Source organism: Lampetra planeri, chromosome 14 (genome assembly GCF_965212315.1).
Source record: "Lampetra planeri chromosome 14, kcLamPlan1.2.h2, whole genome shotgun sequence".
NCBI lineage: Eukaryota > Metazoa > Chordata > Hyperoartia > Petromyzontiformes > Petromyzontidae > Lampetra > Lampetra planeri.
In genome coordinates, this window is record NC_136120.1 from 12,534,309 (window position 1) to 12,560,846 (window position 26,538).

Below are 26,538 nucleotides of genomic sequence, written 5' to 3' on the forward strand. Positions count from 1 at the left end.
TTCTGCGTGTCTGTGGTTCCGGCTCGCGCCTCTCACGCCTCCCGCTCTCTACGTGAGCGAGCGGATACCGTGCCGTGCCGTGCGTGGCGGTGCAGCTTTAAGGGGAGCCGCGGTGGCGAGATGTTCACTACCTCGTCAGGTATAAAGGAGGTCATGGGTTCGATCCCGACCCAGACGCCTGCATATTTCGAGTTTGCATGTTCTCCCCGTGGTCGTGTGGATTTTTCTCCGGGCATTCCGTTTTTTTCCCCTCGGCTTTTAGAATCAACATCACGCGTTGCGAGTGATTGGCTGCTATAAATGTCCACGTGACAAGCCACTTCGTCGAGTTATCATTTGTGGCCAGATCGCTTCTGAAAAAAAAGTAGTCCCGTTCACAGTTTGAGTTTGCGAGTTGAAAGTATTACTTGGACGCAGAGAAACGCGTCCGTGCGGGTCGTCGGTGGCAGCGGGGGTGATTGACGCACCTGCCGTCCGTGGTAGAAGACCGCCACCACGAACATGGTCATCAACGCCACGCAGATCTCCCTCCGGCCCGGGTGCTCTGTGCTGCGATGGCCAACGAGGACGAGACCACGCGGTTCGGATCGCAGGGGAGGGAGGAGATCCACACGTGAGGAGGCAGCACACGCACACGTACTTGCGGTGTGGAGATGGAGCGATGAAATGGGCCCCACGTGCGGGCGCTAGATGGATTGATGCATCCCATCACATGACCGTGAGAGATGGTGATATTATGTTTTATTTTTATTATTTTATTATTTCCATTCTACGTGACTTTACCGAAAGAACCAAGAAGAAGATGGTGATAGCTTGAGGCCTTCGACTAGCAGTGGATAGACCATGGCTGATGATGATGATGATGCGTATACACGCATGCGTGTGTGTGCGTGCGTGTTCGCGCGATAATTCACAGCCGAGAGGACGTCTAACAGGGAAGATGGAGCGATTGAATCCTCGTGTGCAGGTGCTGGACACCTGGCGCGTTGGGTAAACATCAGCACCGGGAAGGCATAGCCGACCGGGCGTGGTGCCACCCATGCAGCCCCGTTGGATGCCGTGCCGCGCCAACCTTCATCGGCGCTACAGGTGGATTGCTTTGACGTCTGCCGGCCGAGTCGCCCGTTGGCCCAACGTCGGCTGAACGTTGGGCCAACGTTCCATGTGCACTGGGTTAGGGTGGCGGCCTTCATGCGCACAGCGGGTTGATCGTGGCTGACGGTGACGATGACGACGATGGTGACAATGATCACGATGTTGTGTCTGCGTGTGCGCGGTCAACGGAGGCAAAGTCTGCGAGCCATCGGGAGGGAGGCTCGGGGAAGTGAGGTTGTCGCAGGCCACTCCCTGGTACACACGGCGCCACGGTGGCTAGGGGATGTTAACTCCCTCGCCTGGTACACAGGAGGTCGTGGGTTCGATCCCGACCCTGACGCCTGCTGCTGTATATTTGGAGTTTGCGTGTCTCTCTCTCTCATCATCAACACGGTGGCTAGGAGATGTTGACTACCTCGCCTGGTACATAGGAGGTCGTGGGTTCGATCCCGACCCTGATACCTGCTGATGTATATTTGGAGTTTGCGTGTCTCTCTCTCTCATCATCATCACGGTGGCTAGGAGATGTTGACTACCTCGCCTGGTACATAGGAGGTCGTGGGTTCGATCCCGACCCTGACGCCTGCTGCTGTATATTTGGAGTTTGCGTGTCTCTCTCTCGCTCTCTCTCCCCGTGGTCTCGTGGATTTTTCTCCGGCTCCTCCGGTTTTTGCCCTCCACGTTTAGCACCAGCGCGCGTTCACAGCCACGTGGCTGCCATGAATTCGCACGGGACGACAAAAAGCCGCTTCCTTGAGCGATCATTTGTGGCGGCCAGTTCGCGTCTGAGAAAGTGACCTGCATATCGCTCAGTGGGCCCTTACTTTGGGGGGGGTTGGGAATTATTGTTTACTTTGCCGCATACATATGTGCGGCGAGCCCAGCATACATAGGGGCGTACATAAATGACGTCACGCGATTTTAGACGATTTTTGACCCCACCGTCTCAAATATGACGTCACAAAGCTCTGCCTCCCCCTCCAAATCGCTTTAAACGAATGTCATTGTCGTGCGTATTTAATGCACTCTGATGTTGTAGGAGAAAACATTTATTAAAAAGTCTATTTACTTAAGTAGAACGTGTTGTCTATATTTATTTAAAGTTGCGCATTTTGATGCGACGTCACATTTCTCAAACTCCCCTCCCACCACCTCCTCGTCACACATCGTCACAAATGTCTGACCCCCACCCCCCCGCCCCCCCTAGGTGCGTGACGTCATTTATGGACGGCCCCATACGTGCGGCGAGCCCAGCATACATACTCGTCCACGTGTCCGAGGCCCGGCCGGCCCGAGGCGGCGGCGGCGGCGGTGGCGACGAACAGCGCGCCATGGCTGATCTGGATGAGGGCCGCGTAGAGGGCGAGTGCACCCAGCAGCACCGCCAGCTTCAGCACCGAGTTGAAGCGCAGGAACACGGCGCAGGTCACCATCGCCATGGCGCCCGTGAACACAAAGTACTGCGCGGCCGGAGACACGGGAAGGGATGGTGGTGCGGTGAGTGCGGTGAGGAGCTGTAGTGTTGCGGATTAGCGCGTTGCGCTATGAACCCGGCAAACCCGCTCACGGCCAACACCAGTGATGATTATTTGAACCGATCCTGGGCCTCACCTAAGTCCAGTAACTGTGTAAAATCATCGCCACTGAAGAGACAAAGGCGGCCGGGCGTGGTGCTGGCCACCCATCCCCTCGTGTGATGTGCCGGCCTTCATAGGTGCTCGCTAACAGCACTTGCCCCAATAATCTGTTAAGGTTACACGGGGGATCTTTGGCTTTGCGCGTTAGCGTACGGACGCGTCCACGTGGATGTAGGTCAGCTGGTCCGATTTGCCGTACTGCCCACGCGTCACGTCGTCCCGCAAGGCTGGAAGAACGCGACAGTCGTTGCGTGATGCCCAGATTGGGCCAAACTATCGCACGATGGCCGAGAGGCGAAAATCGTCCGGCGAGTTTCCCCGCCCGGCAGGGAACCGTCGCCCGGACGGCAACTCGTTCATTCCGAGGACACCTCGAATGCCACCCGAATCCGGTGCAACTCGCCGACCCGCGCGTGACCTCTTTGTAGGCCCGACCCAGTGACTCCGCGTTTTTGCCGTACCTCCGGGAAAAAGCAGATGTTGTGCGCGGTGGAATTCACTTCGGTCCGATTAAAGGTGTTCTGATTTTCAGCAGTTTGGCACCAGAACTGTTAAAACACGCACCACACACGCGCACCACGCACCACACACGCACCACACACACGCGCGCGCACGTCAAAACGTATCGATGACAATGCTGCTGCTGCCGCTGCTGGCCATTCCGATGACAAAGGCGACGACGAGGATGGCGACAAGAGCAACGGTTGCGCCGTAAACGACGACTGTTGCATCAACAACAAACAACGACAACAACAACAAACAAACAACAACGACGGCGGACGTACGATGTTGCTGAGCGCGGCGGAGAAGTTGAAGGCGATGGCGGCGCCGGCGAGGAGGTTGCGAGCGAGGTGCGTCTCGTGCACGCGGCAGCACAGGCGGCGCAGCTCGGCGGGCAGACACTTGTACTCCTCGGCCATGGCCACGCAGAGCAGCGCCGCGTACAGCGCCGTGAGCAGCGACGCGATCACCGACATGGGCACCACCCTGTCGCGACGCACGCGCACACGCGCGCGCGCACGCACGCGCACCTCAGATCAGCACGGATGGCTACGTGCGGTGCGAAATACGTTCAACGTACTTACAGAGAAAATAAGTTCAACATGCATACGATAAAAAGACCGCTTCCTCCCGCCCCCCCCCCCCCCTATTAAAACAAGGACAAAGATCATCCGTATAGGATACAAACCACACAGCGAAACCAGTAGGGCAAGACAGAGGGTGGACACGGGTCACCAGAGTGCACAGGCATTGCCGCCCTGCAGGCAGTCCCAGCGGAGAGCAAGCAGAGCGATCCCCGGACTCAAATAAAACCCAGAGAGAGAGACGAAGACACTGAGTCCCTTTGGCCCCGAGCAGAGAAGAAGACTCCACGGGGTGACCTAATCGTGGAGGCCCTTCTACCGGAAGTGGCATTAAGTGTGAAAATCTCAGGGGCTGCGACTTTCCCTGCGATTTAGTGGACGCCAGTGCGACCGTGTTTTCTGCTGGAACTGAAGCAATGATCGACACACAATAACGCACGCAACCATTGATGCGGGTGCAGGCGAATGTTTCTCACGGGCGTACGGGTGCGTGTGTGTTTTTAGCGCGGCGTGCGTACGCATGCCCGCCCACCCGCCCGACCGACGTTGACATCGGGAGAAAGATGGGAAGATTATTAATTGTCGGCCTCATTGATGGCACGCGGCACCCATTATTCCGTGTCGTGTGGGCGTCACTCGCCCGGATGAGTGAGCGAGCGAGCGAGGGCTCTCACGAACAAATACCAACCCCAGCCGTGGTTTTTTTTTTATCGCCGTACAGATTGGTTAGCAGTTTTTTTAAAATCTACATCGGCGATTCTTTTGCAATGATTCTGCAGAAATTGGGGGGGGGGGGGGAGGGTTGGGGGGGTGTCATCATGAGTAGAGAAGTTATATTTTTAAATGTACCTATTTTCAATGACAAAACGTGTGCATTTATGTCATTCCTTCACATAAAGTCCCGGTCACAAAAGCAAAGTTTGTGGAGAATAATAGCCATTTTATATACTATTTAGGCATAAGCAATTAAAAACTAACACTTAGTACCCAGGAACAAAAATTGTGTTACACCGTCTTATTCATTTATCCCGTTCGGGGCACGGCAGCCTCAGATGTGCATTGCAGCGTTCGTTCGCTCAGTCATTCATTTCCTTTATTGCACCCAGATGAGAGCCCTTTTGAGACTACGAGTCTCTTTCAAAGGAGACCCGGGTTACAGGGAAATGCATCTCGGCCAATTTGGTGAAGATGTTTTTGTGTGTCCAGGTATAGAGTGACCATCTAAACTACCCAGCCGTCCGTACTGTCGGCTCCCGGCCCCTGTTCAAGCCCCGGTTAAAGACCGCTCCTCTTCTCTGCCTATGTTCTTCCATCACGGTCGATGAGCACAGGCACCAAAGGCCCAAAACTCCAAACGGCCAGCGACAAACAGCACGATCCTCCCAGCGAACCGAATTCTTCGAACTGCTGTTGTTGTGTGTAGTCAGTATGTTGTCCTTCCCCTGCACCACGATTAGCACGGTTGGCTACGTACCGTGTGAAAGGAATTCAACATACGACCACCCAGACGCGTCATTCACAAAATATCTTGAGAGCGTAAGCCAAACGCAGCCTTGAACGTCGGCGAAATATCAGCACCGAGCAAAAACTCGGGATGCTGACTGAGGCCGTAACGAAGATTACGAGCATCAGCGCTCAAAATTTCCAAAGCCGTGACTCCAGGTTTATCGCAAGAGACCGACTGAGAGGCGAGTGACGATATCTGCTGAAGGGGTTCCCAGGATGTTCCTGGAACATTCACCGAATGGAAGTGATAAACCGGCGAATCTGAAAGAAGATCTTTCCTCCAACCCCCGCAGCATGCGGAGGCCTGACAACGTACAAACACTGATTTCGGATTCGCTTACCATAAAATGTATATTTTTGTACGTGTTATTTTTTTATTTTAAAGCCACTAATTTGCGTAAAGCCATTCTCCTTCGTATTTTTAGCCACTCCTTCAATCGCGGTTATCGACAGTGGGGCGAGAAATGTACGCGGGGGGGGGGGGGGTCAAACAAATTTCACGACAACAATAAAAAATGGGCGCCCTGCCACGTGTTAAAGTTTGGGAGAGGGAAAGGAGAAATGCCGGTCGCTCGTTTCCCGCAACGTCCAACGCAGGACAACTCTAACATCAGAGAAGCCAGAGGGGAGGGTGAGGAGGGGGGATTCACAAGCATGGGCTTCGCTGTTTCTCCTGCTGCACATTTCCCAAAGATCTGTCACAGGTTTAAAACAAGAAATACTTTAAGCATTAAACAAATATATAGTTTAACTTCTTTGAATAAATGAAAAACATTTCAGAAATTCTCAACACCGCAGTGGGACGAAGGTCTCTGCATGCTGCGTCGCGTGTTGTTTATCTAATTATTTACGTATTATTAACTAACCACACTTCACCACGCTGGTCGTTGTGGGTTGGTTAAAGCAAGGAGGGCAGCGTCGATGTCTGATGTCACTTCCCCGCTGATGTTCGCCTTGGTGGGGAATCAAACTCGGGTCGAGGAGTTGGTTGGGCTGTGAGCTAACCGCTGCCACAGCGCTCCATCCGATACTTCTTAACACCCAGTCATTTTTTCTTCAATAATAATAAAGTTAAAGAGGCAATTGACATATTTGTTAAGTTACTGAATTCATTAGGAGGTGAACTCAATTTGCCTCTATGCCTTCCAGATCAACGCTCACGGTCTGGGAGGCCAAGAGGTGGCCAGGGTGGTGGCTGAGAGGTCAGGGACACTGGGCTGGCAAACCGCTCAGACGAACTGCGTGAGTGGCGTCGTGAAAATAACAAACGATGACGATAATCAAGAGGTGTTGGGCTCAACACTGGGTTTCAGCCACATGTGGTTGAACCAGCTGCTCAGACGGAGTTTGCGACATCACCTTTAACCGGTTTCTTGAACGTAATTGAGATTATTTTAAGTCTCTATTGTTTGGAGAGAAACCCCAGAGGACCCGGAGAAAAACCCACGCGACCACGGGGAGAGAGAGAACACGCAAACTGCAAATATACAGCAGGCATCAGGGGTCGGTGTCGAACCCACGAACCTCCTGCATACCAGGCGAGGTAGTTAACATCTCACCACTGCTGTGATCGGCCGCGTCCCCATGTAAGGGGTAGCTGTGGGGCCGGTGTGGCGCGCACGGAGGAGGGATGACGCAGTCATCACGTGCAGATGTATAGCAGCCAAATACTCGAAGCTCATGTTGATTCTAAATGTGGAGGGAAAAACCGGAAGACATGGAGAAAACCCCACGCGGCCACGGGGAGAGAGAGAACACGCAAACTCCAAATATACGACAGGCGTCAGGGGTCGGTGTCGAACCGACGATCCACCTGCGTAGCAGGCGAGGGAGATAATATCCGGCCACCGCTGCGATCGGGCAGCCGTGGGGTCGGCCTGTCAAGCGCGGAGGAGAGACTCACGCGGGAGGAGGGATGACGCAGTTGACGCTCACGATGAACACGTGGATGACGAAGGCGCAGACCAGGTTGGACTTGAAGACGTCGTCACGCATCTGGGAGTACTGCACAGGTGGTGAGAGCGGGGGGGGGGGGGGGGGGGGCGAAGCCGCCAGAGTGTTACACAATTTGAATATTCTGTACAGCAGAGTATTCCAGAGGTGGAACGGTTCAGCTCCCACCGGAGCATGAAGTAAATTTAAGCGCGATCCTCCGTCGCGATTCGATTCAACACAGAACGTTCGGTTCGCGAAATGTTCGCGTTGACCCATTTGACAGATGATTGTGGGCACGTTTCGATGAGCGAAATCGAATTTCCTCGTGAAATAAATTTGAAGCCATCAAACAAGAAGCCACCCAACATCACATTTCCAGTCATTCCAACATGCAGATCTTTTGGTGAGCTCCCTGAAAACGTGATTCATTTTTGGTTTCAACGATTTATTATTCAATCGTTTTGTTATGTACGTGCTTTAGTATTCTTTTTGTGTCGTGAAACGTGATATACGTGTATATTTTAAGGTGAGGAGTAGAGTTGTAATGATTGTCCGAAATACACTACCAATTTTTTGGATACAATTAATGGGAAAAGCCACTCCAATTTTTGAAGAGCGCATCCCTTTGCGTAAATCGAGGGATGCCTGTGCTCGGTTATGGTGACAGGCAGCGTCTCTAGTGGCTGCAAAGATGAAGCTGAACGCGCTGACAGCCATCCCATAAGGATTAAAAAAAGCGACCGAATAGATCTTATCCATCGGGTTTGGCTCTTGGCTCTCAGACACTCTTCTTGGTTCTTTCGGTAAAGTCACGTAGAAGGGAATTAATAAAATAATAAAAATAAAACATAATAAAATAATTCTCACGACGTTTCGTCTTTCCGACAGACCTGTTCTTCACCTGAGGACGGCTGCTTGCGTTGTGGCCGAAACGTCGTGAGAATTCTTTTATTATGTTTTATGTTTATTATTTTATTATTTCCCTTCTACGTGACTTTACCGAAAGACCTGTTCTTCACCTGAGGATGCTGTCTTTCCGACAGACCTGTTCTTCACCTGAGGACGGCTGCTTGCGTTGTGGCCGAAACGTCGTGATAATAATTTAATATTGTTTTATTTTTATTATTTTATTATTTCCCTTCTACGTGACTTTACCGAAAGAACCAAGAAGATGAATCCCTGCAGTCTCGAAAGCTTTAGATCGAAATCTCACTCCTCAAGCATGGCACGACTAAACTAAACGATTTTCTTTACTATATCAGGTAAGGCCCACTGAGCTATATAGATCTTTTTCAGAAGCAAACCTGGATATCACAAATAATAGCTCAACGAAGCGGCTTATCACCTGCAAATTTACAGCAGCCAAACACTTCAACTAAAAACATCAACAACGATTGCATCATCATTATCGTCGTCGTCGTCAACATCAATGCGACCGCGGGTGTCATCCCACTTTGCCGCCAGCGGGTGATTTCATGTCAAGTAAAGGGCAGACATCGTGGAAGACAGCCAGCAGCGATGCCGCGTGAATAATTTACGAGGCCTGGGGGGGTGGATGCATCCTCGTTACGCGGAATTTTACCGCTGGCTTTCGTTTTCCACACTCGAGCGAGAAACGGAAATGTTTTTTTTCGAGGTCGCGAGCGCCACGTCATTGAAGGAAGAACAGTTTCACGCGTAGGAGGAGGAGGCTTTCGCGACCGGTATTGCTCATCATAAAGGTTTTTGGGTTATATCGCGTAAGTATGAATGTGTCGTGACCCTCCACCACCCGACACGGCGAATCAGTAAGGGATTTGTCACGTTAACAAAACGCTCCAATTAGTTTACTACCTCAGCCCACCGGTGTGTTGGAGAGTGAATCCACAACATCCAGCATCATCGGACGAGTTGCCAGAATAGACTTTTCTATTTGGGAATACGACTCAAATTTTGGATTTTGACACATTTATACTTACGCGATCTAACCCAAAAACCTTTATTACGAAGAGGGAACAGTTTACGTTTTCATGCAGCCAGACGTCATCGAGTAGCGAGGTGAAAATATATGTTACGTGCAAAATTAACTTCTTATCGCTCAGATGGATAATTAACTGTTGAGTTTTGTGCGTGAGTTTTTTGTTGTTGTTGCTTAAAACGGCATTGATGTATTTTAATTACTGCTGGCGATGCCGCTGTATTTGGCAGTGGTGAACAGAGACACAATTTACTCGACGCGTTGGGTCAAGAACACTGCAGCCCTAAAAACGAAAAGCAAGTTGATAAAAAATGTACTCGGGTGTCAGAAAATATCAAAAACTAAGATCTCCTGTACAGCCTCAACAGACTGTTGGGGCAAGTTCTGTTAGCAACCATCTATGAAGCATCTATGAACCACCAATATGACAAGACTAAGATCTCCTGTATAGCCTCAACAGACTGTTGGGGCAAGTGCTGTTAGCGAGCACCTATGAAGGCCGGCACGGCACACGAGGGGGTGGGTGGCCAGCACCGCGCGCGACCGCCTTCGCCTCGCTAGTGGCGATGTTTACACACCGCACTAGATACTCATTTGAGGCTGAGTCGACCTAGGGGAGGCCCATGACCGCTTCAAATAATCGTCAACTGGGTTGCTGGCCGTGAGCGGGAATCGAACTCGGGACCGCGAGGTTTGTAGCGCGGCGAGCTACCGGCCAGAGGTCGCAACCGGGTACCCGATACCCGTACCCTACCCGATACCCGGCTACCCGTACCCGGCCGGGTACGGGTACCCGTTTGCGACCCTGGTGCGGCCGGGTACGGGTAGGCCGTGAGTCACTGGTGAGTCACCGTTTGTCACTCATTTCCCAACGTCTTGTCTCTTCTCACAATTCAAGTTCCTAGAATCAACCCACACGCGCCTGCAACATGGCTTCATCCCAGAGGTCGCAATCGGGTACCCGTTCCCGTACGCTACCCGATACCCGGCCGGGTACGGGAAGCCGGGTATCGGGTAGGGTACGAGTACGGGTACCCGTTTTCGGCCTTGGTGCGGCCGGGTACGGGTACGGGTAAGGAATCAAAAACCGTTTGCGACCTCTGCTACCGGCTACACCAGCGCACCAACACAAACACACGCGGGAGAGCGAATCATCCACTCTCGTCCAAGGGTGGCCACGCTGCGCTGTTGGTCACGGGCGCGTTTGCGGCAGGTCGGCGGTGGCGTTCAGCACTGCGTGCCCTCTCGCTCCCCTCGTTTGTGCACGAGCATCGAGAGTGAACGCGTTCACTCCGCGTCGTTATTTTTGTTTTGCCCCCTGCTCACCGCTGGGTCGCTGCGCCGATGCAGTCTTCATCACCCCCCCCCCACACACACACACCTACCTGCAGGGAGGGCGGTTCCTCTGGGGAAACCGAAAGGCAATTTTGGAAAATGTACAAAACTCCCTGGCGGCACAAATACCAAGCAAAGGTTACGGCTAGGCGCAAGTTCGATCAGCACGCTAACACGGCGATTTTTCTTCAAAGTTATTTTTAGATATTCTTGTTGTTGTTGTTATTTTGTCGTGCGCTATAGGCCAACCGTGGCTCTCTCTACTCCTCCAGACATCCGCGGGCGTTTAAGCAAAAGGAGTGTGGGAGGGTTTGCCCGGGAGGGGGGGGGGGCTCACCGAGGTTCATGACGGCCGTGTCCGTACACGACGAAGCTGCAGCCGCGATCCCATTTGTTCACGAGATTCTGATGTGGTTTTGCTTTTTGTTTGCATTATTCACGAACGGCCGCGTTCTTTGGATTGTTTTACTTTACACGTGGCTTTGTGTGATTCGTTTGAAACTCATTATCGTCGTCGTTATTCCGTGACGACGACGATAATGATGATGATGATTATGGGTGTTTCTCATCACTTACAGACAGATCTGATGAACCAATGAGTTTGAGCCGCCAGTCGTTAAAGCGGGGGGGGGGTTAAAAAGTGCAAGCGATCCACGGTTTCGTGGATTTTTATCCAGGTCCTCCAGTTTCCCCCCTCCACATGAATAGTTTTTGGTTGCTATACATTTCCACGTGACGATGAGCCACTTCGCTGAGCTATTATTTGTGGCCATGTCGATTCTGGTAAAATAAAAATAGTTCATAATTTTAGTTTTTTACGAGATGGCAAAACTGGAATACGATTAGACGAGCGAATGGCCCGGTTGCTGTCGCAAGTCTTGCAAATATAGTTACGTAGCGATTTACAGTGAACATTTCTAGTTTCTTTAATCGCCTATTCTCTCCCAGCTTTGCTATCAAGAAGCAAAAACGTGTGCAACGACGTGGCTATCGGATGCCCTGGCGGTGCAACTGCACTCGGGGCCACGGGCTGGAGGAGTCCAGGTGCGGGGAAGATGGGACGGAGTGTGGAAGGGTGTGAGAATTCGACAACAGGGGGTGAGGTGCGAGTGGGGGGGGGCATTTGATTATTTGCACCAGGGCCCATGCCAAGCACGCTTTGTCACTACTCCAAGACCCCGTGGACTGGGCAGAACGTCCTGCAGTCTCCTCTAACACCCCCCCCCCCACCCCCGTCAGCTCACCTGAGGGCCGATGCCCTCTTGGCTACCTGGGGCATTCTTTTCACAGCTGAGGAACAAGAAGAACAACACAGCACCCCCCCCCCCCCGACCTTCCCTCGGCCCTTAATATTCACTCAGTATGTTAGGGGAAACTAAGAACTATGTGTTTATTTATTTTAGCAGATAAGGCCCAATGAGCGATGTAGCTCTTTTTCCTAAAGCGACCTGGCCACAAATGACAACTCAATGAAGTGGCTTATCATGTGGAAATTCATATCAGCCAAATGGTCTAAACGCGTTTTTCTAAATGTGGAGGGAAAAACCGGACGACCCAGAGAAACATTCACGCGACAACGGAGAGAGAGAGAGACATGTAAACTACAAATATCACGGCAGGGGTCAGAGTCGGCATGGAACCCACAACCTCCTGTACACCAGGCGAGGTAGTTAACATCTCCTAGCCACCGTGGCGCCAGTTACCTTTTCGACCTCCCTTCTCACTCCCCCGTGTAAATCTTCATCCCCCCTCCCTCCCACGCGTGGTCCAAACCCCTCACCCTACCCCCTGAGTACGGCCCCATCGCGACAAATTCGAATTCTCGCCGAGTTTTCTGTTCCCCTCCGATGTCGATTGGTGTATCGTACCGGGCTCGCGTTTTTTGTCGTAAATGAAAAACAACAAAAAAATAAGAAGAGCAACGACACACAAACACAGACCTTGACCCTCACTGGTCAGCGGTAGGGCGAGTGGCCCCCGCAATTGGATGGTTCGTGGGTTCACATTCAGGTTGGGGGTTGACCCAGAGCCCATCATCGCTGTGGTGCCGATAAAACGAGCACCCCTTCGTGGGGATCTCAACAGTGGTTTGCCCTGTGGGTTGCCTCTCTGCCCCACCCCCGTCACACGAACGTGGAGTTTCCATCCCTGGCTCAAGGGCGTTAAACGGGCGCTGAACACTTCCTCGTCGCTCGATTGGGCGAGAAATCACTCTTGACGTTTTATTTGATCTGCCCCGAAGATATGTGTGCTCGTGGACACAAATATTTGTTCGAACATTTTCCAAATGTTTGTTTCCACGGCAGCAAACGATACGTAGGGGAAGTCGCGTTCGTTGCCACCGGTGCAGCGACACACGACCCAGAATATTACATCGAGGCCGAGAGCCGCTAGTTTTGTTGGCCCGCGTTTTAATTCAAGGCAGTGTTCTTGCCGATTACATACGCGGTGTATGAACGAGGGGGGTAGTGTGGTGGTGGGGGGGGGGGGCTCTCATTACAGTGGCATCGCTCCAGGTGATCTCCACGCTTCCCGACAGAATTGTGACTCAAAGAGCGATCGCATTTCGCCAAATCCTCAAATGCCCTCCACAGCGCTCACCTCAAATCCAATCTGGAATCAAATTACAAGATGGTCCTCGCTGTTGTTAAGATCATAATTGGGCTTGCTCCAGCTTTGCCCCTCCCCTCTTGCCTCCTGTTTCGAAAAAAAATATGAAATCTTTCTTGCCAGTATCCTTTTTTTTTTTATTAAAGGGTGAAAGCTATTCTTATACTTTTAACGTGGCTGTCGGATCGACTGTCAGCAGAAGCGATACAACAGACATCTCGATTCGGGTTTCACAAGAGCATATATTAGCGATGCCAAGCCAACGTTCTTCCATATATGGGCTGATCGCTGAATCGGCGATTATTATGTACTGTATTTAGAACTTATTTAGCACCTTTTTGGTTCTTTCGGTAAAGTCACGTAGAAGGGAAATAATAAAATAATAAAATGAAACATAATAAAATACAATTCTCACGACGTTTCGGCCACAACGCAAGCAGCCGTCCTCAGGTGAAGAACAGGTCTGTCGGAAAGACAGCGTTTGATTGAACACCACCAAGCTTGGCAGCGTATATTTAAGCTGGCTTAGAGGAGGAAGGGCGCCATGACAAAGGAATTTGCATATCAACAGAGGAATTTAGCATATTTATGGGAAAGCACCGCACGTAGCCAACCATGCTAATCGGAGGTGCGGGGAAGGATAACAAACCAAACACAAAAAGCAATTCTGAAGAAACTAGTTTTCAATCTAGATTTTAAAGTGCATAGCTCCCAGTAGCGTCCTAATATCGGAAGGAAGAGCGTTCCAGAAGGCCGTAAAAGCGCATCTGAAAGCGCGCGACGTGGTGACCGTTTTGTTCGATGGCAAGTTAAAAGCCGCTGCTGCTGCGAGGATGACCGGAGTTCACCTGATGGTGTATGCTCCTTGACGAGATCAGCAAGGTATTGCGATCCATTTGTGTCAAGCACTTTGCGTGTGTAATAAAGGACTCTGCAGGCGATGTAAGTCTCCGTTCGTCCTTTATTTAGGTTCTTCTCCTCCGCACCCCGCTGGCCTCCTCCTCGGACCAGCGTCTCCTCTCGCGTGCCACGCACGCCCTGCTAGCCCCCCCCCCCCCGCTAGCCCCGTGCACTCCGCACGCTCCGCTAGCCACTCCGCTAGCCCCGTGCACCTGGCTGACGGTGCCCCAAGCCCCATCAGCCACGTGGCTGATTGCGCGGCGGCCACCCAACGTGGTCCCGCCTCTTCACTCCATCGACTGGCCCTGATCTCTTCCGGGCTCCCTCCTATAACCTCTCTCCCACGTGACCCTGACTCCTCCCTCTCGGATCGTCACATCCGGCCTTTCCATTTACGCTCGCATTACACGTGTAACGAGTGTGACCCAATAACGCATCCATTTGTTAACCGGAAGCCAATGCAGCTCAGCGAGCACTGGACGGACGCGGTCGGAAGTTGCAGTGCCCGTGACGGCACGACTTAGTCGCGTGTCCGACAGTGGCGCTCCACGTGACATTGCCACGAGGTGGGGCCGTCGTGAGTGACCTCTGAAAAGACGGTGTTCTAATTCAGAAAAAAAACTCGTCGTGTTTATTGGCCTTCCCGTGAAAGTGATACACAACTGTCTTATCTACCAACGGTAGACATTGCTAAACAATACGAAAACAAAACAACAAGGCACTCAAATGCTGTCCCCATGACCCTCAAGTCCCCCTTTGACACTGCCAAAAGCCGAGAGCGTGGAGACCGTGCGCTGCTCTACCTCGCGTCGTGACACAGCCAATGGGCTCTCTTTTCACGGCCCTGAATGGGTCTCATACGGCGTGGCTACAATGCTTGAAGCCGATCGCAATGCATGAAGGGGAACCTATCTCGCTCGAACGCCTTCACAGCCGCCCCGAGACGTCCCCGAGGCACAAATCAGACTGCGGTGTCTCAGCGGGTTCTAATACGAACAACTTATAATGTTGTCTTCAGTAGGAAATTCCCGTGGAAAGAGTCGTTATATTTTTAAAAAAAGTAAAAAACCACGACAAATTTTTTATAGAAAAGTTTTTTTTTAATTAGAAAAATAATTTCTCATCTCCAGCTGCTTGGAGGGTATATATTTTTAGGTTTTTTCGGTAAAGTCACGTAGGTAAAACATTACAATTAATAAAAGTAAAATAAAATAAAAATTACTTTTATTAATTTTAATGTTTTACCTACGTGACTTTACCGAAAAAACCTAAGAATATGAATCCTTGCAGTCACGAAAGCTTCAAATCTAGAACTGCTTGGAGGGGTCAGCGCCCCAATCGCCCCTCGTGGACGAACCGCGCCCGGTGCCCGACGCGGCTGCATCGCGGCGCCGCGCTCGGTGTAAGTCGCCGTCTCGCCTCTCACCTTGAGCTCCACGTTGGGTTCGCGGAAGCTGAGCGACAGCTGGCGGATGTGCTCCTGCCGCAGCTTGTCCCCGCTGCGCACGTTGATGGCGTGCTCGATACGCCGGCTGATCTCGTCGAGCCCCGTCGCGCCCGCCGACGGCATCGCCGGCGCCAGGTGGCTCGGCAGGAGGTTCATGGTGGTGCGCGTCAACGCCACCAGCGTCTGCGGCATCGGCGCACGCGGGCAGAAGGGGAACGGAGGAGACGGGAGGGGGGGCACGTGGTGCGCTTGAGCCGTCGGAAAGAGACGACGCGTGGAAACGACGTTGCCAACAAACATTGCCGATGTTTGGGCCAACTTTTGTTGACCCAACTTCGGAGCTATTGGATCAACATTTAGCCAACGTTGGAGCCATTGGATCAACGTTGGGCCAATGATGACCCGACGTTCGTTGACCCAGCGTTGGAGCCATTGGATCAACGTTGGGCCAACGCTGGGCCAACGTTGGGGCCGTTAGATCAACACTGTTCCGAAGTAATTTTTTTACTGATTTGTTGGTGATTTGCCTTTGTTTGTACGTGCACAATGTCCGATGTTTCGCGGCCCGAATTCGAATCGTGCCAACGCCAAGATCAGTGACAATTATTTTAACTGGTCCTGAGCCTCCCCTAGGTCGACTCAGCCTCAAATTAGTACCTGGTGCAATGTGATAACATCGCCACTGAGGAGACAAAGGCGGCTGGGCGTGGCAAGCTCACCCACCCCCTCGTGTGCCGTGTCGGCCTTCATCGGTGCTACTCGCTAACAGCATTTGCTCCTACAGTCCGTTCAGGCTATCCGGGGGAATCTTAGATTTTTAGCTGTGGGAGGAAACCGGAGAGAAACCTGCCACGTAAAACAGGGCGGAGAAGTAGGCCTCGGCAAGGTAAGGTAAAAGTGTCAAAACAACGAGCCTACCTTTTACCTTACCCTTTACCCTTACCCCTTGGCATGTCGACACCTTTACCCTTTACCATTTTACCCGGTAAAAAGGGTATAATTACCTTACCTTGCCGAGGCCTACGGAGAAGTTAAACAACAAATACTCCACGTAGAACGTCACCCGAGTCGGGAATCGAACCCACGACATTCTCGTCGAGAGTGTTGCCACCCTGCCACCCCAACTCCCATGCCCCCCCCCGTCCCCCCTGGCTACCGAAAAAGGCACACTGGAAAGTTCTGGCCCTGCCTGCGCAGGTATCCCCGCTTCATTAATTCCACCGTGGCGGCTTCGTAGCACGAAGCCATTATCTCAGCAAGGGCGCAATCGTTGAACCCTGTGAAATGAAATAAATGAGAGTGGCAGGGTCGGTGGATGGGGGGGGGGGGGGGCTGAGAGGTGGGAAGTGGGAGAGCGAGGGAGACCAACCAGTGCCTTGAGCCATAATATCCTCAGACTGATCGACTGAAGGACTCACTGATGGCGACCACGAAACATGGTGCTGGTTAAGGTCATCAAAGGGCACCTTGGTGTGGAGATGTCAACTCCCTCGCCTGGTATGCAGGACGTCGTGGGTTTCATTCCGACCCCGACGCCTGTGTATGTGGAGTTTGCGTGTCTCTCTCTCTCTCTCTACCCCCGTCGTTGCGTGGATTTTTCTCCGGGTCCTCCGGTTTGTCCCCTCCACATTTAGACTCAACGTCACGCGTTCAGAGCTATTTGGTTGCTATACATCTCCACGTGATGATAAGCCACTTGGTAGCTAGGCCGCTTCTGAAAAAAGAGCTATATAGCAGCTGTGTTGACCTCACGTGGTGAACTAAAACTAGTTTATAGTTTAGTTTAGAGTACTTTGTGATGAATGAGACAGGATTCGCTGGGGCTATTGACACAGACGGACGCAACGTAGCAGACTCGTCAATTGTAAGACACCGAGCAACGCCTCCCCCCCCCCATCCCTCCCACTGTGAAACTGCAGCGGGCTCTGGTCCGAGATACATCGTGCCTTCTTATTCCTCGCCTTGCGCTACGAGGAAGGCACGAATGGCAAAGGAGCGCAATTATCTCTCATGATCGAAGTCGCCGTCGTTGTTCTCGGCGGAAAACTCAGCGAGGCCCCCAATGAACGAGTGACAAATCACTCGTCCAAACGGTGACTTAAGAACCGGTTCCTACTTTGCTTAATGTGTGCAGCCTCGTTCGTAATTTCTCGTGTTGTATGTCTGCTACTGCCTGTCCTGCCTTCCCACGTTCGCCAATCCGTGGTGAGGTGCGGTCAAACAAGCTCTGATGACCTGCACGGACGAGGGAGAGGCGCCAGTGAATTGACAAAGGGAGTTGTTGGCTTATTGGTATGATTCCTGCACTGGTGTTTTGTCATGAATCGTATCGGTGGGGCCAATTCGAGAGAACGGATGTGTGGAGGGGGAGGGTGGTAGGGGGGGTCGCGAGGCCTGGCGCCACTCACGCTCTGCTTCACCACGATGTTGTCGAAGGGCAGCTCGGGGCTCCACGAGCTCTCGGAGGGCGTGAGCGATCGATGCCGCTTCTCACCACCACCGCCGGCACTGGCAGCACCGGCACTGCCACCACAACCAGCAACACCACCGCCGCTACCAACACAGGCACCAACACCGGCACCACCACCACCAACACCGCCAACGCCGCCACCACCGGGACCACCACCGACGCCGTCCGCGCCCCCATTCGCGCAGTGCCCGTTGGCGCTGCCGGAAGCTGCCGCCGCGGCGGCGGCCACGGACGATGACGACGCGGCCGACGAAGTGAGCGGCACGGCGGCCGCGACGACCGGCGGCGCGGCGGCCACGGCCGAGGCGGAGGAGGTGGCGCAAAAGAGGCCCTCCTCGGGCGGCTGGAGCAGCTGCTCCTCCTCGTCGGGACCCGAGCCGGCGCCGCCGCCGACGCCGCCGCCGCCGCCGATGCCCCTCTGCACGATGAGGAAGGTCTCGATGGCGTGGCGGCGCAGGAACTCGTTGCGCTCTTGCCCGTTGCCGTCCTCCACGGCGTAGTCGCCCTTCAGGCAGTCGAGGGTCGCGCGCGAGATGTGCACGCGGCTGTGTCGGCGACGGTTGGGGCAGCGGTGGGGGAGGAGGGAGTGGGGTGGGGGCACGGGAGGTCACGGGGTCACTCGGTGGGATGGTTTCGATGAGCATAGTTTGACTTGCTTGGGCACCGGTTTCGTGGATTCAGTACGATCTGGTTAACACTTAGTCGGCTTTGTTATCCATCATAAAGGTTTTATTTTCGGGGGTTCTAACCCAAACAAATATTTACTATCAGTACGATATGTCAACTGCCTAATTGGATAAGCCGCGCTGGCCTTCAAAAGGTGTTCGCTATTAGCACTTGCCCTGCCAGATGTTCAGGGCTATATGTGTACGAGTAACTCACATGCTCGCACACACACGCACGCACAATTATGAGACACGTGAAACGTGTGTTATCTACTTTACATTTGATTTCGCACGTATATTGTCTGCCACCCAATAGCGAGTAATAGGTAACTATTCATATGCCAATAACAAAAATCTGTTCATCAGGAAACTATCTTACAATCGACTTCTTAATATGCCCCATGCTTTAAAGTCAAATCTCCAACTGTTATCTGATCTCTCTACATACATGCGATGAAGTAGGGCCATTGCCTGAAACGTCACCTATTACATATAAATTAATACATATGTAAAGCCACGGTGTTTTCGACAAACGAGTTTTGATTTTTTTAACTTGTTATTTGAGCTTGTGCACCACTGCCAACACAGCAGCAGCAGCAGCAGCAGGTACATTTTAACCGAGGAGGGTGGCAAGACGTGGAGCGGTCGGGACACCGACGGAACGGAGCGGAACGGAGCTCTCGGTAAGCGAGCGAGCGAGCGAGCCACCGAGCTCGATGGACGACGCACGGACCGACGTACCCTGGGATGCCGCCGGCTTCCATCTTGTTGGCGATGTCGACGTCCCACGACCAGACGTCGAACTGCCACTTGCGGAGGCCCAGCACCCCGCACAGCACCGAGCCCGTGTGGATCCCGATCCGCATGTCCACGTCGTGCTTTGTGGTTTTCCGCACGAACCTGTGGCGAGGCCAGGAGGCGCCGGGGTGATGAGGAGACATTCATAAATAATAATAATAATCATAGTTCAATTTGTATGACGCGCGCAAACTTGCAGACGTGGTGGCCGCAACTCAGAGGCGCGGAGCCAAGCTCAGAGTCGCTCGAAAGCACGTGGTTGTAGAGGTGAGTTTTTAAGTGTCTCTTGAAGGAGGCGATTGAGGTGATGCTGCGAATGTGCAGAGGGATTGCGTTCCAGACTGTTGGGGCTGCCACCGAGAAGCGGCGCATCGGGTGATGGGTGATGGGTGGCTACCCCATTATACGTGGAGCGTTTGGACCGACGTTGGGCCGATGTTGGGCTGACGTTGGGCCGATGTTGGGGTGACGTTGGGTCGACGTTGAGCCGACGACCAACCGACGTTGGACTGACGTTGAACCGACATTGGGCCGACGTTGGGCTGAGCGTTCCAACCACATGCCCACGTCAGCCCAACGCTGGTATGCTTACTGGGTCGGACTATGTCAATTTATGTCGCGGAAATTACTGAAATGGAGGCGGGAGCGGCCAGGACTGCTTCAGATATTACTCACCGCCTATGCCGGCTGTGGTGGGTAATCAACATCAGCTTCCAGTTCTAGATTTGAAGCTTTTGTGACTGCAAGGATTCATGTTCTTAGGTTTTTTCGGTAAAGTCACGTAGGTAAAAATTTACCTACGTGACTTTACCGAAAAAAACTAAGAATATCAGCTTCCAGGTTCACGGCGCTATATATTTTTTGGTTGTTCGACCCTCAAGTGTCCGACGCCGCCCCCTTGCCACCAGCTGAGACATCGGCAGTGGGACAGCGTCCTGGTCAACTTCGACCGCCGCCTCCGGATCCGCGGCTTAGCCTCCTCGCTTTTCAATTTATGATCGAGCAATAATTTAATTCACACGCGGCAAATGAGGAAGGCGCGCACGCAAAAGGCATCAATTTGCACCGGTTGTAAATGTTTCGCGGTGGCTTGCGCGGGTGAGCTACAGGCGAGATGGCCGTGGCGAGAAATCGTTTTGTGCTTTGCGAAATGAGGATATATTCAATTCACGACGACTCGGTGGCATCTGCTGGTTTATTTTTTATTTTTCAGAATTTCGTTGGGAGAGTCGGCCACGAGTTAGCTCACTCCTGTTCCGATCATCATCATCATCAGCAGCAGCAGCATCAACATCAGAATCAAATTCATAATCATCATCAGCATCATCGACAGCAGCAGAGTGATCATCTTTGTTATCAGTACACGGCATGACAATTATCACTGTCCACATGATCATCAGCAAAATCATTACCATCAGCAGCGGTTATAAAATAATAGTCAGCATCATCATCGTCCAGTCCTCTATGTATTCTCACCGACAATGCAACTGGAAAAACGAGAATGCCAGGCAGTGTAGCAGGGCGGGGAGAAGTCAAGACGCAGAGCAGCGTCTGGCTAACCGCACAGTCTGGCGTGCGGTCACTTCCACGATTTGACCGCGGGTTACTTTGGGGATCGACGCGGGCACACTGACTGACCCCCTCCTCCTCCTCCGGGGTCGTGTGACCTTGGCCTGTGGCGTCCCTTCTCACGGAAGACGGAAAGGAGGCCCATTTGCCCCGACTCGCCTGCGGAGGCACTGTCAACCGTTGGGATGGCAGCCGTGCGATCCGCGTCAACTGGCTGGTCGTCGAGTGGTATCGTGAATCACTATTCCGGCGGCGTTTGGTCACCCCCAGGAAAGCCTTGCCGGGTGCGAAGCCACCGACGACGATGATGCCCACGTGCAAACGCGCACGCAACGGTGTTCGCTCGCTCTCCATTAGCACGGGGATGGCTACGTAGAGTGCGAAAACAATTAAACGCACGCGCATACAGACAAGGCAGCAGCAGCAGCAGCCAAGGCGGTAAGCCGGCATTACCAACAATTGCCCAAGTTCTGCAGTCCTCTATAAATTCGGACGTTTTCAGCCAATGCAGTGAATTGTTTGTGTCGCTGCCGTGACATCATCTTCCACGGCCTTACTCAGACGCGGGGTGGTGCATTGCTTGCCGCGGGAGTTCCAAACGTAAATTCACTTCCTCGTTTACGGCAACGTGGCATCGGTGGCGGCGTGAATGGAGAATTATTTGGCGGAGGATAAAAAAAAATTGAATAATAATGAAAAATATTCTCTTCTCACTCGCCGCACGCTTGTTCGGGTTCGTATAAATAACCTAATAAGGTCAGATCCAACGCCAGTTAGTGCAGTAATTCAGGCAGAACAACTTTTGCCTGGGCTCACTTCAACGCCTCTGGAATACCAAGCAGTTTGAAAAAAAAAAACCCACAAAGAGAGAGAGAGTGAGAGTGACTCTGCAAGCTGCACGGGAAGACCGGGGCTGACAGGGCCCCGATCGCTGGGGCTGGAGACAGGGCCCCGATGGTTGGGGCTGGCGGCAAGGCCCCGATGGTTGGCGTTTGACGGGACCCCAATCGTTGGAACTGGAGAAAGGGCCCTGATCATTGAGGCTGGTGACATGGCCCCGATTGTTGGGGCTGGAGACAGGACCCCAAGTGTTCTTGTCGCACGGCGGTGCTCCCATCGCTGGCTTTTATCGCGAACTGAATATGATTTTTTGAAAAAAAGGAAATAAATCTAAGCGGTGACTCTATCTCATTGTTTTTCAAGCCAGCTTTTTTTTTAATAACATGTCGAAATGTCCTCGTCGCTTGCGCGAGACGCTAATGAATGTTTCATTTTCGGCAGGCCCGGCAGCTCCGCTGTCTTGATTAATTTGCACTTAAGCACCCGCAAAAATGCATCATCTCACGCCATCCTTATCAACAGCGCCGAGTGTTTTGCCTCCCTCTCCCCAACGCCTTCAAAACTCCAAGACACCTCGGCTAATAAGCTCGTACGTGTCCACGTGTGTCTACGCGTGCACTGTATTTGCGTACGCGTGTGTGCCTGCGTGCGTGCGGGGAAGCGTTGGCGCGCATTGAATGATGCATCGACGCGCTAACCAACCCAGCCACCCGAGTTTGATTCCTGGCTCGCTGGCAGCACTTTGCCCCAACATCGCGTCCAACGACGCACAGAGGGCACTTTTGTGCTTGCGTGCCATTGTGTCTATTTGTGTGGGAGTGGTGGCGCAGTGGTTAGAGCACTGCTGCGCTACAAACCCAGCGTCCTGAGTTTTGAGTCACGGCCACGAATAACGTCAGACGTCATTGACGTCTGACCTAGTGCTGACCCTCCCTTAGGTTGGCTCCGACTAAAGCTAAACTTATTATTGCTAGCAATTAAAAATTCACCTTCAACGAAAATTACCGACCGCGTAAGTCGATGACCATATCACCTGCAACGCGCCGGTACTAGTCACAAGCTGAGTGGGGTTGAACCTGCGACAGCCGTGCATAACAGGTTGCTATAGGATGTTGCGGGACCACGCAACATCCGCGCTGACCAGAGCAGTGAAGTATGGTCTAATGGGCCCGCAGCACGGAATGGGGACCGCGTTGCACGGAAGTGGATTTCACGAACGAGATTCACGTGGACGAGACGATGCGGCCACGGAGCCCGATGCTCGTAAAACCCCACATGAGGCCACGGATAAAAAAAAAATGAAACATTTTTTTTTTTTACCAGGTAAGGCCCCACTGAGCTTATGTAGCTATTTATCAGAAGCGGTTTGGCTATCACAAATGAAAGCTCAAACGAAGCGGCTTATCACGTGGACATTTATTTGCAATTAAATACCCTAAACTAATGTTGATTCTGCATGTGGAGGGAGAAACCGGAGGACCCGGAGAAAAACCCTCGCGACCACGGAGACAGAGACTGGCAAACTCCAAATATGCAGGAGCTCGGGAGCGAACCCATGACCTCCGCATACCAGGCGAGGTATTTAACGTCTCTTAAAGGCAAGAGCAAGTTTCGCGTGGTGTCCGCGTTTATCGCCGTGTCATCTTGTCATCTCAATAATTGTGCACGTTCCTCGTCTGGGGGCGAATTAATATGAATCTGATCAATACCACGCTCCAAATCGTCCGCGAAGAAGCGTCCGTAAATTTAATGACGCAAAATTGACGCGACGGAGGGAGGCTCGTTTTGGGGAGGGGTTGCTGGGGGGGGAGGGGATTGCTGGGGCCGGGGTGGGGGTTTGCAATGAAGCAAGTAGCTGTAAACAAAAACACGTAAACATATATTATAAGCAAAACAAAATACCGACAGTCCCGCGGGGCCACTGAACAAAATTGAAACGCTACAAAGAGCGCAATGACGACCGTGGCCGAAAACGTTCTTCAAAAAGAGGAGTGTTTAAAAAAAAAAAGGTAATGAATGAGAGAGTCACCCGCAGCGCTCGCTCACCCACTCACCCACGGCGGGGAGCCGGGGGGGGGGGGGGGTTGAGACGGAGCGAGCGGGGCTAATGAGCCGCGGCGTCGGCACGGGCTGAGATGGAGGACCTCCGGTGGGGACACGGGGCCGCAGACAAAACGGAAGAAAAAAAAACGACTACGGGGCGTATCACAGGCAGGCGGGCGGGTGGGTTGTTACTATTATCATCATTTTTTTAAATGCCCCCCCCCCCCCACACACATCGCCGCCGACTGAACAGCGGCAGAGGGAGCAAAATAAGAGTCGGCAGAAGACGTGCTTCTTTGCCGCTTGCCGCTCGGATAATTTTGTCCGCACTCAGGACAAAGCTGGCGATGGCTGGGAGGGCGTAAACATAAATAAGCATATATATATTTTTTTACTTTAATCGAGCGTCAATCCGGAGGCATTCTGAGATTGATGTTGATTAACTGGGGCGGTGGCGCAAGAATGATTGCTGCAATGCTCGCCGCAGCAGAGAAATAAAACTGTCGAGTGTATTCCATGTGAAGAATCCCTTGACTGTGACATGTCTGCCGGCCGCCTCTGCGTCGATCAACTGAATGCCCGAGTCCCCCCGTACGGAGTGGCCAGACTCAATCGCATTTAGACGCCTCGTCAATTTCACGCTCTTCCGTGTAATTGTATGGCCGCTATTTGTAATTCACGAAAATGAATGCGGTGTCGCAGTGGCGGCTATGCGCAGCGCGCCAAATGAATTCGAAAGGAGGCTGTCGGAAACGTCTTGAGGATGGAATCGCTGAAATTAATTAACGATCACTGCTATTGCTTATTTTCCATTAAAATTACCCTCGACATAAGCACCCTTGTTCTGGTGTGACGTGAGAGAGAGAGATAATATGTTATTTTAAACCGGGTGAGAGCCCTTTGCTGCATTAGTGGAGAGTAGTTGCAGAGTGGTTAGCGCATTGCTCGACGGATCCAGCAACTTGAGTTTGATTCCCAGGCACAGCTGACATCGGTGGTGAAAAGTGATATCTGCACCGATCCAAGGTTGATTAATTCGCACGAATTAGCGTGGCTAAGTATGGTCAAACAAGGCCCTGTGGCCGACACTGTGTGGGGAGGTGTTCATCCAGTAGTGGATTGAAAAAAGGGATTGTAAATTATTATTGCTGAAAATTAGTATTAGTATTGCAGCATGTCAACGTGATAGCACCAGGTGGGTACATGCATTATATACAGGGTGGCCCAAAAGAGAGGGTTATTATATGTACAGTATTCTAACAAGTTACATAGGATGAGTTGAATTATTTTAACAAATGTTCAAGCTGATTTCCATCAACATTAATGCGTGCTTGAATTGTCTTTAGAAATTAATGCAGCCCCTTTAAGCTTGCAAGTGTGCGATCTTTGAACATTTATCAATTATGTTTCGTCTCATCTCAGTCAAATTTGATTTCCATTTTTAAATGTCATCTGAAAATGAAAAGGAAAAAGAAGAATAAAGAAGAAGAAAATAAAAAAGAAGGAAACAATAGTCGATAATAATAATGGATGCAATATTAACGCAACGAATAAACAATAAAAATGTTAATGCTAGTGTTAAAATAAAAACAATAACCATATGTGTCCCGATTGTTTGGGCCCCCGTGTATGGAGACAAAGGGGCATGGTGAAGGTGCGTGCTTGGAATTCCACTGAGAGGTAGGAACAGGAACGGCGTGGATTATAGAACACAGTCAAGTTCAGACATCGTATTGACCCTTGATCAAAAAAAGTAAGCAGGACTTTGGCAGGACACGCCGTGGCTGCAAGGGATGCTGGCGAGTGGCCAAGACCAACGGCAGAGGGGCAGCCAAAGGACAGATCGTGGCGTGCACAACGGTAACGGAGCCGGCGACGTGGGGAGGGCCTTCGTCAAGCGGTGGATAGCCGACGGGAGGAGGCGAGGTGGTGGTGGGTGGCTCGTGAAGGACGCCGCTACTTGACAGTTGGAGGCAGTCGCCCTCCAACAACAACGGAGGGCAGAGGAGCGACGCTCACAGCCGCGAGGCCGGAGCGCTAAAATGCAGCAAGTTGGCACAGTACGGGGCACAGCTGGTGGTGCATCTGCCAGTCATCTCAGTCAGTCGAACCCATGGCACCTGCTGGGTCTGTCCCGTGACCTGTCAGCGAAGCCTTCGACACTTCACGTGGCCTCAAAGTGCACCTGGCCTGGCACAGGCCCCGCGGTAACATCACCGTCACTTAGTGGCGAATGGCGGGGCATTGGTGGTGGGGTGATTGGGGAGGGGGGGGGGTCATTGCGCTCACCGGATGGCGCGGATCATGCCGAGCCCCATCTCGACGGAGCAGTGCGCGTGGTCGGTGCGCGGCTCGGGCAGTCCAGACACGCAGTAGTAGCAGTCGCCCAGGATCTTGATGCGCAGGCAGTGGTGCTCCTGTGGCGGGAGTGGAGCACACGCACCCGAATCGTCTGAGCCGGCTCGCTACGGGGCCGCACCAGACTCAGGGTCAAGCCTCTCAGCGAAGGGGGCAAAGGGCATCGACTATCCTACTGGACCACTTCAATCCCCCCCCCCCTTCCAGCCCCCACCCCTTGACCCCCGTCTGGCCCCCTGTCCTGACCCCAGCAACGGCAGCAACACCCGGCAAATTTTTGACTTTAAA

The 26,538-nt window shown here is 52.4% G+C and overlaps 1 protein-coding gene across 1 annotated transcript in view; it reads right to left on the bottom strand.

Moving 5' to 3' along the window:
• ADCY8 (adenylate cyclase 8) overlaps positions 1-26,538 on the bottom strand; it is a 92,355-nt gene that overhangs the window by 21,869 nt on the left and 43,948 nt on the right. The window contains exons 6-14 of the mRNA XM_078600630.1: positions 26,182-26,309; positions 19,384-19,542; positions 17,916-18,522; positions 15,487-15,690; positions 7,227-7,327; positions 3,518-3,719; positions 3,194-3,280; positions 2,359-2,555; positions 468-549 (exon numbers count right to left, since the gene is read on the bottom strand). Coding sequence (XP_078456756.1) covers positions 468-549; positions 2,359-2,555; positions 3,194-3,280; positions 3,518-3,719; positions 7,227-7,327; positions 15,487-15,690; positions 17,916-18,522; positions 19,384-19,542; positions 26,182-26,309 — 1,767 coding nt within the window. The remainder of the gene's footprint in view (positions 1-467; positions 550-2,358; positions 2,556-3,193; positions 3,281-3,517; positions 3,720-7,226; positions 7,328-15,486; positions 15,691-17,915; positions 18,523-19,383; positions 19,543-26,181; positions 26,310-26,538) is intronic.